The sequence below is a fragment of the Rosa rugosa genome, chromosome 3 (assembly GCF_958449725.1).
Source record: "Rosa rugosa chromosome 3, drRosRugo1.1, whole genome shotgun sequence".
NCBI classification, from domain to species: domain Eukaryota; kingdom Viridiplantae; phylum Streptophyta; class Magnoliopsida; order Rosales; family Rosaceae; genus Rosa; species Rosa rugosa.
In genome coordinates, this window is record NC_084822.1 from 8,183,736 (window position 1) to 8,202,696 (window position 18,961).

General features: G+C 39.4%; 1 protein-coding gene across 1 annotated transcript; it reads right to left on the reverse strand.

Annotated features, from left to right (window-relative positions):
* Positions 1-15,920: 15,920 nt before the first annotated feature.
* On the reverse strand, positions 15,921-18,722 carry LOC133739691 (cinnamyl alcohol dehydrogenase 1-like). The gene is made up of 5 exons (XM_062167480.1): positions 18,562-18,722; positions 18,359-18,472; positions 18,034-18,261; positions 17,356-17,795; positions 15,921-16,484 (listed from the first exon to the last, which is right to left on the reverse strand). The coding sequence occupies exons 1-5, from the start codon at positions 18,681-18,683 to the stop codon at positions 16,282-16,284; spliced, it is 1,107 nt and encodes a 368-aa protein (XP_062023464.1). The 5' UTR covers positions 18,684-18,722; the 3' UTR covers positions 15,921-16,281.
* Positions 18,723-18,961: the final 239 nt, after the last annotated feature.

Sequence of the window (18,961 nt, forward strand, 5' to 3'; positions counted from 1 at the left end):
AGGAATTAGAGTAATCCCGGTCCATAAGCTAGCCAACACTCTTCCAAATATATCATCTGCACCCATGAAGCAAAATAAAATTAAAACTTAAAGAGTCAATGAAGTACAGTGCAAACAAACCACTTTATTCAACATCAATGCATGACTTCAGGTACAAAAAGTAAGAACATAGAATCTCACAAGGGAGCAGTGATTATCATTCTAAAAGAGCACAGGAAAGCAATCGCAGATAAAATTTCAAGCCAATGAGGTATTGAAGAATAAAAAAGAAAAAAAAAACACAGAACTATAGTATTCCTCTATTTAATAATCTAGTAATCGATCAACTTCAGATTGCAGGCTTAGTCCCTCAAGGTCGCATGACAAAACTGGGACCAAATGATATTTAATACCAGATACAAATCTAATTATTGAAAATTTGAAGAAGTATATGACAGAACTTCAACAAACCGCTCACATGACAACAAATAGAAAAATTCAAACAAAATCAGGCAAAAGATTCAAACAAATGGAACAAGAATGCAGTCACTGATCAGAGATCTTACTTGCCCCTGGAGAATGGAAGTTAGCTTCAAATTTTGCCTCAGCAATTGTAACTCAGTTCTTTTGGCTCTAACAGATTCCAGGAGTTTTGAAGTTGTTTCTCAATTCTCACGCATTGTATTCTCTGATGAAAGCAGGAATTCCAGTAGGACAACAAAAATGTCAGTTTAACGATTTGATTTATTGAAACAGAAAAATCCAACACTTATAACATAGTATATCTTGTAAACATTCAAATAATTTAACACAAACCCCAGAGTTTAAAGGGGTAGTGAGTATCCACAATATTTTAGAATCCTTTCCAACCAAAAATTTTACTGACTAGCATCCACTCATAAGTCATAACTATTTCAATTTTCACATGGACGAGGGCACTAGTATGATAAAAGAAACACAGCAAGAGCCTAATATTCTCCCATAGAAATACGCAAAAATACAATGCTCTATCCCACCCAACAAGCAGAAAATCAAACCTAAATCATCGTGTAAATGACCTATCCATATTCAATTATTTTCATGTAAACAAGCTATCAAGCTAACCCACCCTACAGGTGCTCATATCTTATATCTGCAGCCAGATGCATTCATTAAATCAGAGCCTTTAGGAGGAAGCAGAAAATGAAAATTTTGCCTAGTGACATATATCAAACGCTTCTTTATGCAAGAATATGCTTCACATGATAACCTATTATTTAATGACATAGAAAGAAGAAACCAGAATTACCTTAAATTCCATCAGTATTAAAGCATATATCTTCAATATACAAGTTTTCACAAACCACACAACACTAACCTAGTTTTCGTTACAGATCTCTATCTACTAGTCCAACTTTGATCATTTCAGAAATTACTGACAATACTGTTATAACAAAAGTGAAAGGGGTGCCATACCAATAAGTTACCAAAAACCTGAATTGCAGCAAAAAGAATTGCAGAGATAATCATGTATAAGAAGCAGAAAAGCATTCAAATATTTCCATATAAATCAAGGCTCAGAGAAACAAGAAAAATATAACAATACAAACTTATGCCATCCAATGTAAGCAAAACACAATTATTGTATATTCAAGACAATGGGGATTAAGTCCAGGAGCCATACCTCTGCATTCGACCTCTGTGCAGCTAGTGCAACATTAGCTCAATCTCCCATCAAGATCATTCCCCAGTGAATTTTGCAATGTCCCTAACCACATTGGAGCCAGATCCATTCACTTTCTTCCTCTCCACCGTACAATCCAAGCTCCTGGTCATACAAGTGTCCGGCCTCAACCTCGCCAGCCACCGGTACTACTCCATCGGCCTGGAATTCTCACTCTGATCCGGCCTCGCCAGCGTCGAGGCCTTCCTCCGCTCTAGCGTGCCTTTCCTCGCAGTTGGGACGGCACTCGCTTCGCTTTACTTAGCTGGAGCGAGTACAACTCGCCTTGAAACGAAACCGATAAAGTCCTCGTTGAAGTGACCAACAGCTTCTGAGCCGCCGACAGCTCCATTTCGGGCCCTCAAATCCAAAGAATTAGGTCGACAAGTGACCGATGTCCTCCTTTTCATCTTCTTTACAGCCAATCTCTGCAACTTGGGAACCTCTTCAAGCAATCGAGCCTTGGTCCGGCGAATCTCGGCATTCAGAGCAACTGCAGATGCCCTACTTTTCGCTTTTGAAGAAAGCTCCGCTTTCTGCAGATCAAAATTGCTCAAATTTCGGTCTCAATTTGAAAAATAGGACCAAATAATAACATTACCGCGTTTCAACTTCACGAGCTTTTCCGGCAACGAAACAGAGATCAAATTAAGAGAATTGAGTGAGACTAAGAAAGAGACTGAACCTGAAGAGCAGCTTCAATGTCAGACTCGACAGCGGAGTAGAGGCGAGCAAAGGCATCGTCGCCGATGACGTTAGAGTCCCACTTCGTCTAACTCATCTTCATCTTCTACTTTTGGATTTCCAATCGGATTTTTGATCAAAATGGAGAGAAGATTTGAGCTATGAGATTTTGAATAGAAAGTTATAAACGTGTATTACCTGTAAGGGCAGAATCGGAATTAAAAAAATTAAAAACTGACTCTTTTTAACATCATTTCTTTATTAATAAGGACTAAATTAATATTACTAACAATTTATAATGGACATTTTTATCAAGTGGGAAACTAGGTGATCTTTTTATCATTTCACACTCTAATGTGACCTTTTCTATCATTTCCCTAATTTATATTTCAATGAGTAGCTACAATTGCTAAAATTAAGGATCAGTTATCAACTCATATTACTTTTCACTATCCAGTAGTAAATCAGACATATAGGACAACACCAAAAATATTAATTATACAAAAACACTCTAAAAAGAAGGTTTAGTTACGTGAGTACGGTGTAGATTAATCAGAAAATATAATAAAAGTTCCAAAATAAGAGTTGTGTATTCAGTATTTAGATTTGTAAAAATTAAATTTATCTTCAATAAAATATAGATAATCTTTTGGGTTACTAGACGTGTATATTATCATCCATATGGCCATATCGACGTGATGAAATTTGGGTTTATGTTTTATGAAATTTGGCCATATGGTCACTGCAGAACCTTCTTCCTCAAGAATGGCAGAATGAATGTTTTATGTTGGAATTGCAGTGGGTGTTCACGACAAGGGTTTTTGTCACAAGTCACTTTCCTCAAAACCATTATGGCTTTTGATGTGCTTTGTTTGTTGGACACTATATTAGATGAGGATGCTGTTAGTTCTTTAGTCTCTAAACTTTCTTTTGGTAACTTTTGTTGCATCCCACCTTGTGGTCATGCTGGTGGCTTGTTACTGGTTTGGAACTCAATTTATCATGTATCTGTAATTAAGTCACATGCTCGGTTTCTTCACTGTCGTTTTGTTCATGCTTGTTCTGGTGATTGTTGGTTAATGACATTCCTTTATATGTATCCTAAAAAAGATAAGCAACAGGAACTTTGGAAAGAACTTGTTAACTTGCAGGTCTCTCCCAATGAATAGTGGTTCATCATGGGTGATTTTAATTGTATTCTAAATCTGTAGGAAAAACAAGGGGGTTCCTGTCTAGTTACTCTGTATATGATTCAGTTTAGAAATTATCTAAATAAACTTGGTTTGATCTCATTACCTTTTACTGGTAATATTTTTACATGGACCAATAAACAAAAGCATCATCATAAAATTTCTGAGCGATTAGATAGGGTGTTGGAAATAGTCAAGCTCTTACTATGTTTCCTCATGCAAATCTCCATAATTTACCTATTGCTCGGTAGGATCACGGTCCTATTTACTTGTCTTTTAATCCTACCACATCTAGGGAAAGAAAAGTTTTCACATTTGAAGCTATGTGGCTGTACATACCTCCAACAATATGGAGGATTTGCTACATCACCAAGCATAAGTAACACCCTCTTGAAGGGGGGGGCCAGAAGCCATGGTGGGGCCTACCCGAGACATGCATCCCGTAGCCCGATGTCCAAGATACGCCACGGTAGTCGGAAGCGGCCAATACCTCGCTGGGAAGCCACCTTCCCGGCCTTACCAACATGCCTCCACAATATGGCTTTCTAGACTAGAATAGTGGCTTCTTATCCCACATTGGAAAACATGTAAAGGAAGGAGCCTCCCTCCCCTATAAAAGGAGACTCCTTCCCACTTACTCAACATCCCATTACATCTCATGTAATCCTCTTGGGCCGCAAGGCCCAACACACATAGTTAAACATTCAAGTGGACGTAGTCTCCCGCTAAGGTGGGAGACGAACCACTATACTTCTTGTGTCTTCTCTCTCTCACTCTCCTTGTCTTTAACGTTAATTAGACCCCTCGGTCACTTACATTAACATTGACGCCGTCTGTGGGAAGCCAACACAAAGGCTTCGTCACGTACCTTGAACTTTGATCTGCTAGCGTCAAGTCAACGCTCGATCAACACCCATAGGGCTGGTCAACGCTAACAAGGCTGGTCAACGCCAACAAAAAAAATGCAAGGCAACTTGGGCGCCTAGCCTTACATCAACATTGTCAACATCAAGCGGCACATTGGCCTCTTAAGACAACATCAACCCAGCGGTAAAACAAAACAAAAAAAAAAAATCTACCGCTAGCAAGGCTAACCTGTGTCACCGGGCAACAGCCAACTGCCATCCCCTTCGAGCTCGTTACAGCAGCTCCAGCAGCACCGCTAGCCTGTGTCAGCGGACAAACGCCATCCCCTTCGAGCTCGTCACCGCAGCTCCAACGGCACCGCTAGCCTGTGTCAGCGGACAAACGCGATCCCCTTCGAGCTCGTCACAACAGCCAGTCACAACAGCTCGTCACAGCAGCTCTAGCGGCACCGCTAGCCTGTGTCAGCGGGCAACATCCAAGTGCCATCCCCTTCGAGCCAGTCATAGCAATCCTTGACCTTCAGCGGCAAACTCGCTAGTTGCCAACGGCAAATTTCAGTGACAACCTTCAGCGGAAAACCGGCTAGTAGCCCAACGGCAAATTTCAGCGGCAATCCCAGCGGACCTTCACTTCATTGCACATATTTAATCAATTTGATCATATGGACAAAAGTGCTAATCATTTACCTTATCTTTTGTTGACGAGGCACAAACACCGTTTCAATCAACGAGATCATTAGCCCTCTACTAAGGAACTTTTCCGGAGCAATGGAGCGTCATGCTTGGACAACTCCAACATGATTCGAGTACTTACAATGGTTCCAATGCAAACTCACTCCAAATCGGCATAAGATAAGTAACTATATCTTCTCTTTTACGCTCTTTCAATTTGAGCTATTGCCATGCTACGCTTTCATAAGTTTTGAGCATGCCTACAACATTTCATAGATTTGGCAACACTTTCTAGGCCTTACATGCTAGATATGCCATGCTTCACATTCCGGTCTCAATGATCCTAACTTTAGTACAAGTACTTGCTATACACATGCCATGCCAAACATGTCCAACATGCTTTAATTAAGCTCCAAAGTTCATAAACGCTTCATACTATTTCACCGGGAGCTACTCCCAAAAATTTTATATGGACACCCATCACACTTGCAATTATCTATTGTGCATGTCACATGGCCATAAGATCCATATATTATTACTTGCTATACTTATTTGTCATTGTTCATACAATTACAAACTTTACATATACTTTATATGTAAACATATGGTCTAGCCTCCGGGCACCATACTTTGTCAAACTTTCTCCACAGGAAAAAGGACCTAAACGGGTCTAGACTCCACGAGTTTGTGGTCCACAACCAACCGCCAAGAGGTAAGGCAAACGACTCAAAATGACGATGACCGCTACGGGGCATTGTACGCAAGCTTTTCCCCTCCGGAAAAGAGTAAAGGGACCGGTTAATGCAGCCTACGACAGCCATTGATCCGGCAGTTAACCCCCGACGCTTGGGTATCAAAAATTAGATTCGCTACCTAACACCCACTGCTTATACACGTACAACTCCCCTCATCAAACAATTTTTCGACCATACGGAGGGCCTAGCAGGGGGCCCACCTGAAATGGCATAAGCGTTCGCTCCGACCAATTCTAGATGGACGACGCACTTGCACTAATTATGCTCACAATAAGGCACAAAGTCACGCTTTGGTATCAACCCCGCAAGAAAACCTCCTTGATTGGAGACTTCGGGAATTTGTACATACAGCCTAGCATAATTAGCAACTTTCACGCTCATGCCTTCCCAGCATACCCGAGCTTCTCGCTCTCGTCTTCATGGCACCCTCGAGCCTCCCGCTCACGAGCTCTAACGCTCACGCCTCCGAGGCACCCCTCGAGCTTTCCGCTCACGAGCTCTAACGCTCACACCTCCGCGGCAACCATCGAGCTTCCTGCTCGTGCCTTCCTGGTAACCCTCGAGGTTCCCGGCAACCCCCGAGTTTCCCGCTCGTGCCTTCCCGGCAACCATCGAGCTTCCCACTCGTACCTTCACAGCAGCCCCAGAGCTTCCCGCTCGTGCCTTCCCGGCAACCCATCGAGCTTCCCGCTCGTGCCTTCCAGGAAACCATCGAGCTTCCCGCTCGTGCCTTCCAGGAAACCATCGAGCTTCCCGCTCGTGCCTTCCCGGCACCCATCGAGCTTCCCGCTCGTGCCTTCCCGGCACCCATCGAGCTTTCCGCTCGTGCCTTCCCGGCATCCATCGAGCTTTCTGCTCGTGCCTTCCCGGCAACCCCCGAGCTTCCCGCTCGTGCCTTCTTGCCAACCATCGAGCTTCCCGCTCCCGCCTTCCCGGCAACCACCGAGCTTCCCGCTTGTGCCTTCCCGACACCATCGAGCTTTTAGATCATGCCTTCCTGGCACCCCGAGCTTCCCACTCATGCCTTCCCGGCACCCCCGAGCTTTCACGCTCTTGCCTTCCGGCATTCCCAAGCTTTACACTCACATCTTCTCAACATAATACACATTAATGGAACATTGCATTCTTCTACCATTTGTCGTTTGCAACAAATCGAATTCTTTTCGCGTTCCATTAATACGAGCGAGAACCAAACAAACACAAACGTTTGCATATTCATTGTTCATGAGTCACAAACTCTTGCCTTCACGGCGCTCATGCAACTTACACCTCACGAGCGTAACCTCGTCAAACTCGACCTTGTTCGTTTTCTTGCGCGCATCACGCATTTATCATATGCAATTCATTTGTTCACACAACCACATGTGTGCTCGAGTTTATACGTCATACGTCTCGACGCCATTCACATGTATACATCAACATGTATCATGCACCTCGTACATTTGTAAATGCCAATGCATATCAATACAACTCACATATGTTTCCCAATACAACAAGCATTCTACATATGCGCGCTTTTGTCTTTGCTATGCAAGTTAACGAGTCCCTTATTGCTTACGGAGTTCGGGGACTTATAGAGGCTAGGCGCCTCTCGGACGTTACTTATGCTTGATGACATCATGTGTATAACTCCCCAACCAAGAAGCTCCTCTTACTTGGGGACTTCGGGGACTTGTACATACCTCCAACAATATGGAGGATTTGCTACATCACCAAGCATAAGTAACACCCTCTTGGAGGGGGGGGCCAGAAGCCATGGTGGGGCCTACCCGAGACATGCATCCCGTAGCCCGATGTCCAAGATACGCCACGGTAGTCGGAAGCGGCCAATACCTCGCTGGGAAGCCACCTTCCCGGCCTTACCAACATGCCTCCACAATATGGCTTTCTAGACTAGAATAATGGCTTCTTATCCCACATTGGAAAACATGTAAAGGAAGGAGCCTCCCTCCCTCCCCTATAAAAGGAGACTCCTTCCCACTTACTCAACATCCCATTACATCTCATGTAATCCTCTTGGGCCGCAAGGCCCAACACACATAGTTAAACATTCAAGTGGACGTAGTCTCCCGCTAAGGCGGGAGACGAACCACTATACTTCTTGTGTCTTCTCTCTCTCACTCTCCCTCTCTTTAACGTTAATTAGACCCCTTGGTCACTTACATTAACAGTGGCTTAGTCACTCCGAGTTTAATTCAGTAGTTACTAATGCTTGGACAAATCATACTAATGGCAATGCTGTAGAGAGTTTTGTAGCTAAAGTTAATGCTTTTTGATCTCTTGCTCGGCATGAAATTTTAATGTATTTGAGAATTTGCATCAAAAAATGAAACAGATTCATGCCCAGCTTATGCATATACAGTCTACAAGAACCTTTTCTCCTCATACTGTACAACAAAAAATCTCTCTTAGTAATACTCTCGAACATTTATTCAGAGAAGAAGAACTTTTTTGGGCTTAGAGGTCTAAAACGAGATGGTTACAACTAGACGATAAGAATACGATTTTTTTTTCAAACCCAGGCCACTATTTTGCGCAAAAAGAATCAAATTTTGAAACTTAAGGACAACAAGGGGTATTGGTTTACTGACTAAGATCACATAGCACATATTCTAGTTAATGCATTTAAACAACGTTTTACAGCCACATTACAACCATCTAAAGAATCTACTTATTCCTTTATTTCATGCATTTCCCCTGTTATTACTCATGATGATAATCAAAAGCTCTTAGCTCCTATTTTTGATAATCAAATTTATCATGCTATCTTTAATGTTGGTGCTTTAAAGGCCCCAGGCCTAGATGGTCTTCCAGCATTGCTCTACCAAACTTATTAGGAGCAAGTTAAGATTCCTATTTTGCAGACTAGTGTCTGATTTCTTTCAGCATAACATTGATCTCTCATTTATTAACAGAACAAATATCGTCCTTATTCCCAAAATTGAGGAAACGGAAACTGTGAATCACTTTCGCCCTATTAGTCTTTGCAATGTGGTCTATAAAATTATAACCAGGATTTTAATTGCTAGATTTTGTCCCTTACTTTCAAAATGCATATCCTCCAATCAGGGCGCTTTTGCTCCAGGGTAAGTCTATTTATGATAATATTTTAATTGCTAATGAGATGTTTTCAACCTTTCCCAACAAGAAGAGAAAAGTTGGATGTATGACTCTTAAGTTAGATCTTGAAAAAGCATATGATCTTTTAAATTGGGATTATCGGCATGTATGGAAGCTTTTGGCTTTGACACAAAATGGAATTAACTAATTTATTCTTACCTCAGCACAGTGTCTTTCTCTATTATTCAAAATGGTGTCCCTCGTGGTTGTTTTTTCCCTACTAGAGGCATCAGACAAGGTGATCCGTTATCCCCTTATCTTTTTATTTTGGCTATGGAACCTTTTATCAAAACTTTGAACAATTCATCTGCTACTCCTAAATCCCAGATTGGTATTCTTACTTCACCTCGTGGTTTTAAATTTTCTAATCTTATGTTTGCTGATGATTGTTTAATTTTTGCTAAGGCTAATCATTCTGCATCTAAAAATATACTAGCCACTCTTCAAAGGTTCTCTGAAGCTTCTAGACAACAGGTGAATTATCACAAATCTACTATCTACTCTTCTTCCAATATTTCTTCTTCCATTAAAAGAGACATTTTTGCATGTTTAGGAATTCAGCATAAATTATCGATTGGTAAGTATTTGGGTATTCAAAATATTGTTTGCTGGAAAGATCCTGATTATCAGAATGCAAAGAAAGTTCTCAGGAAGGAAAGCAAATACTCTTTCTCGAGCTGGTAAGCTTATCTTATTGAAAGCTAATATTACAGGTATGCCAAATCATATTTTATCCTATTTCAAGTGTCCTACAAGACTGAATAAGGAAATTGACAAAGATTGTAGGAACTTTTTTTGGGGTTATTCTGTTCCAAAAATTTCTTGGTCTCAAATTACTATGCCAAAGGCTAAGGGAGGTCTAGGAATTCGTTCAGCTGCTTGTTATAATAAGGCTGCGTTAGCTAGATTAGTCTGGAGGGTTTTAACTTAACCTGATAACTGGTGGGTTCAGTTAGTCTCTAAGAAATATCTCCATAATACTTCTTTCTTTAATGCTCCAAAGAAATCTTCTCATTCTAGTTCTTGGAAGGAAATTTTAGATGCCAGAGATTTGCTTCTTAAGGGAATTAGATGGATTGTGAGAGACGGCTAGTCTATCCGCTTTTAGACTTACAACTGGGTTTTCAATTTTCGTCTTATCAATTTGATTCCTCAAGAACAACAGTCTAATTTAGATGAGTCTATTATAGTCCATCGTTTTATTTCGAATGCAGTTTGGAATAAGGAGGCTCTTTCACAGCTTTTACCTTGTGATATAGTAGATAAAATAACACTATTCCTCTTCCTATTACCCCTACACCTGATCACTTCATTTGAGACCCTTCTCCTAATGATGTTTTTTCTATAAAATATGCCTCTCATCTCCAGTTTAATCATGTTCATCCTCATTCCAAGGCTACTCTTTTGAATAAGATTTGGAAACTTTATCTTCCTCCCAAGGTTAGATTTTTAGTTGGATCTTCATTAGAAATCGTATTAATACACGAAGTACCGTAGCATCTTATAACCCTCATGTTTCATCTTATAACCCTCATGTTTCACCTCTCTGTCCAATGTGTAATCATGCTTATTGATACGCCTAAAATAGGCACTCAACTTAACCCTGCAAGATGTAGTCGTTAGCAATATAGAGTAAGCAAGGATCGTTCGATGCCAGAGATTGAGGGTAACAAATTAATCACACAAAATAAAAACAAACTAATTTAAACTAACTAAAACACAAATCAAACAAACAAAATATGAAACTAAACAAAACAAAAACGTCAAACACTAGAAAAGAGAGAAAAAGATGGCAGGAAATAGAAGGGGATAGAAGAGTGAGTTGCAATCCTAAGTTGAAACAGATTTGGGGTTTTTGGTTTTTAACGAAAATAAAAGAGAAAACAAAAGGAAAATGATTTTGATTTTTTTTGGTTTTGAGAAAATAAGATGGAGAACATGTTAGACTTGGAAATCCACCACCAATTACTTTCAAACAATGTTAAGTTAACCTAGTTTCAATTACTAAGGTGTGAACAGAAACCAACCAAGAAACAAGTCAGAGCAGATCATGTCCCTTATTAATGTTTCCCTAATTACTTAGTCTACGTGAATGCACAATAGCTAAACCTATCAAACATGCAATCAAGGTATAGAACACTTTCCTATAAACAACACATATAGTGTCAACACATTTGAAGCATTAAGATCTCATGGAAACGATTGGTTATAGAGTTGCAGTCTAGTGTGGAACGCCTACCTAGCATGCTCTTCTAGTTGTTTAAAACATCAGCTTTTGTCCAAAGCCTTGCATACTTGTGGATTAGAAAACAAGACGATTAGGTGAATTATTTTCTAAACCTAGCTCCAATTACATGCATAAATCCTATGTTCACGACCATAAAACATACACATGCAAAAGTTTTCAATCAATCAGAATTAAACAATCAATTCACACCAAAGATCAAGAAACTAAATTTAAACAAACATATATATGTTCTACATAATTGGGGCTTCAAACCTTGCCCCTAACAAAAATAACTAGGGGTGGGCGTGGTTCGGGGCGGTTCGGTGTTAGGCTAAAACCGCAACCGAACCGCTTCATTCGGTTGTGCTACATTTAAAACCGCAACCGCATTTTAAAAACCTACACCGCTTACTTCGGTTAAACCGTTTTGCGGTGCGGTGCGGATCGGTTTCGGTTATGTTCGACTTTCTTTTCTTTTTGGCATATTTTCGACCAAAGTCGACAAATTTAACTGTCCTAAAATGAGTAACCATTACTATCAAAATATCAACAAAATAAAGTATAAACCACTCATAATCTGTTCACTAAATCAAGTAATGAACATTACAAGTAACCTGTTCATGACATCAACATCTCAAGTTCTCAACTACACAAATAAGTAATAACATTAAGTTAATGTTAAACCTGCAGATCAACTATCAAATTATTCAAATATCAACAATCTGCTCCAGCTGTTCAACATTTATAATCAAAAAGCAATTTCCAAAACTAAATCAAAGTTCCAACAGTCTAAACTAAATCGAAGCTCCACTTCCCTGATAAGAAAGTAAGAAAAAATCAAATCAGTAAGATACAAACAGAAACAATTTGGGATGCAAACAAAATAGATTACCATATTCCCAAAGAACTTAAAAACTCAATCTTTGACCAACTAAACATAAACTTCCGATCAAAAATCACAACTTTCAACACAGTTCACACATTCAGAACTCATTCATCAACTCACAACAACATACCCACAAACCACAGAAAGAACCAAGCCTTGACTTGGGTATTGACAATCAAATCAAACAAAATCGAAATCGAAATCTTTGACCAACTAAACATAAACTTCCAATCAAAACTTTCAACTCATAACAACATACCCAGAACAACATTCAACTCAAAACACAACATTCAGAACTCAAAACACACCCAGAACAAACATACCCAGAACAAACATTCAGAACTCAACATTCAACTCAGAACAAACATACCCAGAACAACATTCAACTCAAAACACAACATTCAGAACTCATTCATCAACTCACAACAAAATCGAACAGAAAGGAACCAAGCCTTGACTTGGGTATGCCCAATCAAATCAAACAAAATCGAAATCGAAATGAAAATCAAGCTGAACCCATACCGATTCCATCAGGAGATGAGTCGAGATGACGTCCTCGGTCGGCGTTAGTCCGAGTCGGTGTCTTCGGTCGGCGTTCGAAGGCTGTGAGTCGAGAGAGAGAAGCGGAGTCGTGAGTTGAGAGAGAGAACCGGCGTTCGAAGGCTGTGAGTCGAGAGAGAGAAGTGGCGTTGTGAGTAGAGAGAGAGAACCGGCGTTCGACGGCTGTGAGTCGAGAGAGAGAAGCTGAGACTGAGAGTTGAGAGAGAAAAGAGAGAGGCGGATTCGAAATGAGGGAATGAGATCCGGTCAAAACTAGGGTTTTCGTATATGAGACTGAGAGCAATCAGGTGCAACGCAATGTATGTGTAACCTCATTTAGACCAATCAGAATTCGACAACTATTAAAAATAATTTTAATATAAATAAAAATTATATTAATTAAATAATATTATTATCCGGGCCGGTTCGGTTTTTTTCGGTCGGTTCACTGGCTAAACCCGGTCCCGACCCGGAGCAATCTGGTCCGGTTCGGTCAACTCATTTTTTCCCGCCATTTTCATCCGGTTCGGTCACCAACCCGGTTTTCCGGCCCGGTTCGGCCGGTTTTGGACGTCCGGTTCGGTTTCTGCCCAGCCCTAAAAATAACTAGCCACACATCGTCTTAAATTCAACAAATAAAAACATGATTATTAGATTACAAGAGGATAAAAATCGTAAAAGTAGAGGATGAAGGCCACAAATTCACTTTTAGGCTGCCCTTGGATGCAAGAACTCCTTCAAGATGAAGAACACGGCAAGAATTGATGATGGAGGATGGAAGTGCACGGTTTTACTTCTTGAAGACTTGGGAATTTTAAGACTTTGTGAACTAGGGTTTTGGGGCCGAAGATGGCGCTGTAGGGTGGTGGATTTCAACATGTGCAGAAGCTCAATATATATAGGAGAAGTGCAGCTCTAGTTTCCTTCTTCAACAATGCTTTGAAAACCTTCCCTACTTGCTTGAGGATTCCTTTTATTGGTGCACATACAATTTAATTACTTTCAAGCCTTGCTAATCTCGTCATAATCTTGAGGAATCATTCTAGGACTCTCCTTGATATTTGCAGCCTCAATAACCTTTCAAAAATGCACCCAAAATCCGTCCATAAAAGATTTCTGCCAAACTGTCCTGTTTTGACTAGGATTCAATTTCTGTCTCTGAAGCTTATTTCTTGGACAAGGAACGACTTCGTTTTGCCAAGTTTCTGGATGGTTCTTGACTTCCACGTGCTCTATGACATCATATCTTCTAGAATGATAACATCCTTCTGGAAAAACTCCAAGTAAGTCGCCGGAAAAGATCTCCCAAAAAGCTTCGTGAAAAGTTGATAGTTTCTGCCTTATCGGGAAGCTTACTTTGAATTTGATTTCCTACTGCCTCGTTGACGCTTTTTACCATTTCTTTGGCTCTTCTTGAATTATAACATCATGTATTCAAGGATCGCTGGCCCTTTCTGCAAAGTTGCAGCTGGAAGAATGCAATAATTTCTCCTCAAAACCGTTCCCAGAAAGCTGATTCTGAAACTGCAGTTTTCTGCTTTGCAGCAACTATTTTGCACAACTTTTTCCGTGGACTTCTCTTGTAATTTCCGGCCAAAATGTTGATCAAACTTGGTCCTTTGCATCAGTACTTCATGATCCATGGCTCCATTGCTCCCTTTCAGCTCCTATTTCTCTTGAACTGCTTCACAAACTACCTAAAAAGAAAACAAAGTTAAAACTGACTTAACTAAGAAAAGTGTAAAGGATTGCACACTATATTTGTCGCATTTATGCTCCTATCACTTATGAAACTATCGATCATCTTTTTCGTACTTGTCCTTTCGCAATGCAGGTTTGGTCTTTTGTTACAACTGATAACCCTAGTAATTGGCATGGTTCAATTATTAATTGGCTAGAATACCTTAACAAAAATCTGAATCTTTGTAAGGATTCTCTTTGCAATGCTTTAATCATGCTTTGGTCCATTTGGCAGACAAGAAATAAGTTCCTGTTTCAACAGAAGGACTTCACACCTGCTTCTTGTTCGTTTCTGGCCTAATATTTAGGTTCTTCTTATTATCAAGCTAACAGAATAATCAACTACAAAATACCAAACTCATTCGAAATATCAGATGGATACCTCCTGCAAATTAGTTTGTCAAAATTAATTTTGATGGCTCAGTTAGAAATGATAAAGCTTCTATTGGTTTTGTTATTCGTAATTTTGATGGTAATCCTTTAAGCTTGTAGAATGTTGGGATCTATTGGCACTTTGATAGCTGAAGCTACAACATTAAGGGAAGGTTTACACACAACTTTTTTACAAGGATACCGGCACGTTATTGCGGAAGGAGATTCCAAATTACTAATTGATTGTATCAAAGGAAAGGCAATGATATCATGGACGTTGAAGATTCTAGTTCGTGATATAAAAATGTTAGCGGAGAAATTTCATTATATTACATTTAGACATATATATTGAGAAACTAATTTTGTGACTAATCATTTAGCAACTTTAGCTTATCACTGTCAGAACCCTTAGAATTTGGTTTTTTTTCTTTGCCCCTATTGGTGTGCCCAGCATTCTAGTTGGATCAGATAGGAGGGGGTGTCTGTCGTGATTTTTCTTTTTTGTTGTAATTTGTTTTCTGCATAAAAAAATTTAAAAAAAAAATCCAAGGGTCAATCAGTAATACCTTGTTGTTGCGTCTAGAATGCCACCTCCAATATTTTAAGGAAGGGAAACAGACAAGCAGAGAGGCACCAAGAAAGCTAAAAGACTGTCTTTCAGAGGAAGAAGAAATCATAAGATGCGCGTTATATATGGAGGGTCCAATATTGGCACGCGCAACATCTTTGTTTGACGTTTGTTGCCATTTCAAGCAAAGCTGTCGAGACCCCCCACAAAGGTTCAAGTCCCTTTCGGCGCCCACCTGGCCTAAAATTGAGTTTAATGTTAATGAAACTTCTAATTCTGACCAAATTTTTTCTAGTTTGACTCTAGATCTTAATTTTGAAGATATCAAACTTTGTTGGATCATGATCACTAGTTTCAAACCATTGTTGTTGAGCTACATTGACAGCAAACTAATATTATTTAACCATAATGGCCATCATGAAGTTGGATAGGAGATTTTATCGGCCAGAAGACAACAAAATCTTTGTTAGCGTTTTGAACTAGAAGACTTGGGGATGAAGTCGACTAATGACCCATACCTAAACTCATGAAGTAGGATTGAATATTGTATCGTGCGCTCTTCTGATTCGAATTAATAAAATTATGCATTTATACTATAAAAAAAAAAACTCTTGCGTCATCATCATACATTATGTTATTGAATACGTTTTTCTTGAAGATTCAATGAAGTACTGTGATAATTTAACCTTCCAGTAGTCTAAGTACTTATAACTAGAATGAATTTTTGTCACATGAATACATAACAACAGTTTCAAAGGACTAGGTTTCATACCGTCCTCACAAAACACAATGTCCTCATCATCAGAATCACCAGTAGTGCTAGATAAAGATTCAGAGATTTAAAACAAACCAACTGACCAAGCATCAAATAGAACGGAAGACCATTTATGTTTATTAATTTATTTTTTACTTTATAAATAAATAAAACAAGGTAGTTGCGTGATGCGGAAATAGGGCATTCGATCTGTGATTTTTGTTTCTCATTGATCAAGATTGCTGCCAGCAACATCCACAACGAACCTATACCTAACGTCGTTCTTCTCCAACCTTTCGATGGCTTTGTTGATGTAATCCATTTTAACCACTTCAATAATTGATGTTACTCCTTTCTCTTTGCAGAATATAAGCATTTCCTCCATCTCCTTCATGCTCCCTATGAAGCTCCCCGTGATTGTTTTCCTTCCTACAGAAAAATGCAAATAGTGCACATTGAAGGTTTGGAATAACAACTTCTGGAATCATATATTATGTTGGACAATTACTGGCAACCAAAGTTCTAAGTTATTATCTATGCGAAAAAGTCTGTTATTGCTCCATGCCTTGTTTTATATATATATATTACTATTATTAAGAGAAGAGACTTTATTAGCTAAAACTGAAAATTTTGACAGATTTAACCCTGAAAGATTAAAAAATTTTGAAAATAAATTAAATTACAAGGATAAATAGGATAATTATAAAATATATTTTTATTAAGAAAATTAAAAAGAAACGATTCCACAACCCCACTTTTCTCTCCCACTATTTTCTTTCTGCAATAACTACCACTGAATCTATTTTTTTTTTGCAATAACCACCCACTTTTTTTTTTTTTTTTTAACAACGAAATTTTTTTCGTATACATGCAAAGCATGTGATTGCAGACTAATAGGGTGTGTGTGTTTGGTGGGGTGGTAAGGCTTTGGTCTCATATATAAGAGGTCAGGAGTTCGAGCCCCACAAGGGTGGGAATGGGGTGGGGTTGAAAAAAAAAATAAAGAAAAAATGTGATTGCAGACTAATATATATAATTATTCTACCACATTATGGAGCTAGTTTGTCACTATCATTGCATGAAATGCTTGTTTGAAGTTGATGTATAAATACGTAAATCGTTAATATTTATCTAATAGAAACATGAATGAATTACTTGGTGGCCTCCCTTCTCTAGGATGTAACTTTCTTTTTTTTTGAGTTTAAGGAAAAAAAAAAAAACATGTATGTTAAAGACTTAAAGCATTCAACGTAAAATAAACTGGCAATAAGTGTACTAGTGAGATCCATGACCTACTTACCAAGCAAGATCATGGGGGAGAGGAATTGTAGAGGGGTCTCAATAGCACCCAGCAAGATCAATTTCCCATCGAATTTCAGCAAAGGAAGGTAAGGCTCAAGAGGATGGAACACAGGCACTGTATCAATAATGTAATCTAGAGAGTCAGCAGCTTCTTGCATTTTTGTGGCATGAGAGCTAATCAAGTACTCGTGAGCCCCAATATCCACCATAGCTTCCTGTCGCTTCTTATCAGAAGAGCTTATCACAGTGACGTGGTGTCCCATGGCCTTCGCTATCTTCACCCCCATGTGTCCCACACCTCCAAGTCCCAGTATTCCTCCTCTTAGTCCACTAGCATTCAGACCAAACTTCCGAAGAGGGCTATACACAGTCACCGCGGCGCAAAGTAGTGGCGCCACCTGCTGCGGGGCCATGCCATCCGGTATCTTTATTGCAAACCTAAAAAAAAAAAAAATAATTATACTAAAACTAATCAACATAAAAACAAAACTAATTGAGAAATTTTCTCACGGCAAACACAATCTGATACATAATGTTGTTATTCTTGTTAATCTAATGTACATGTATAGTTCAGATCGACTATTTGGCAGTTTCATAACATGAAAATATCACGAGTCAGGACATTTGACTAGAAAACATAACCGAATAGCATTACTTATCATCGTTTAGTTATTACTTTTCATTAACGACTATGGCACCAGCAAAACCGCCTTGGGTGGGCTTGCCATCGGAGTAAACATCGCTATATGTCCAGATTCTTTTGTTGCAGTATTGCTCGTTGTCTGTTTTGCATGGATTGCAGTCTCTGCAGCAACCTACAACGAGCCCAACTCCGACTACGTCTCCAACTTTGAGCTTGGTCACATCTGATCCCACTTCCACCACCTCACCGACTATTTCATGCCTATCAAGCAAATGGCAGAATAATAAAACCACAAAAATTGATGGGTGGGTTTAGAAAAGATGGAAGTAAACATTTGATTGATTATAATTATATATACCCAGGAACCATTGGATAGTGTGACATGCCAAGTTGATTTCTAGCCTGGAGAATATCAGTGTGGCAAATTCCACAGCACAGGACTTTGATGTAAACATCTTCTGGGCCTGTGTCTCTGCAATTTGTTTCTAATTAGAACAATGAAAACTACGAATTAATTAAACACAAAGAAATAAACTAGAGGATATAAATCTTAAGATTTACCTAAGAGTGTAGGTGTAGGGTGAGAGAATCCCAGATGAATCTCTTGCAGCCCATCCTGTTGTTGTTCTCTCCTCCTTAACGCTAGCCATTTCCTTTCTATTGGGATGCAAGTGCAAGTGCATGTGCTTTGGAGAATCAGAGGAGGCAAAGCTTATATAAAGACACTAGGTCGGTAGACAATTTAGTGGCCTACTACATTTTTGCTTTCGCTCGTGTGAATCATGTCTCATGAGTCATGACAACAGTTGGATTAAGAATAGACAGATACTAATTTTCTTTGGAGGTCTAAACTCTATCTGGACACGTACAAAGTACCTCGTCTTAAGAAAAAGCGAGTGATTTGTACGTACTTGGTGCAAATTCTGGTGCCAAACCTGGACTGGAAAGTACCTCGTCTTAA

Excerpts from the sequence above, each read along its gene's own strand:
- LOC133739691 (XM_062167480.1), bottom strand. The coding sequence starts at position 18,683 with ATGCACTTGCACTTGCATCCCAATAGAAAGGAAATGGCTAGCGTTAAG. Across the intron at positions 17,796-18,033 it reads GCCATAGTCGTTAATGAAAA|GTTTGCAATAAAGATACCGG; the intron begins GTAATAACTAAA and ends TTTTTTTTTTAG. Across the intron at positions 16,485-17,355 it reads CTCCCCCATGATCTTGCTTG|GAAGGAAAACAATCACGGGG; the intron begins GTAAGTAGGTCA and ends ATTTTTCTGTAG.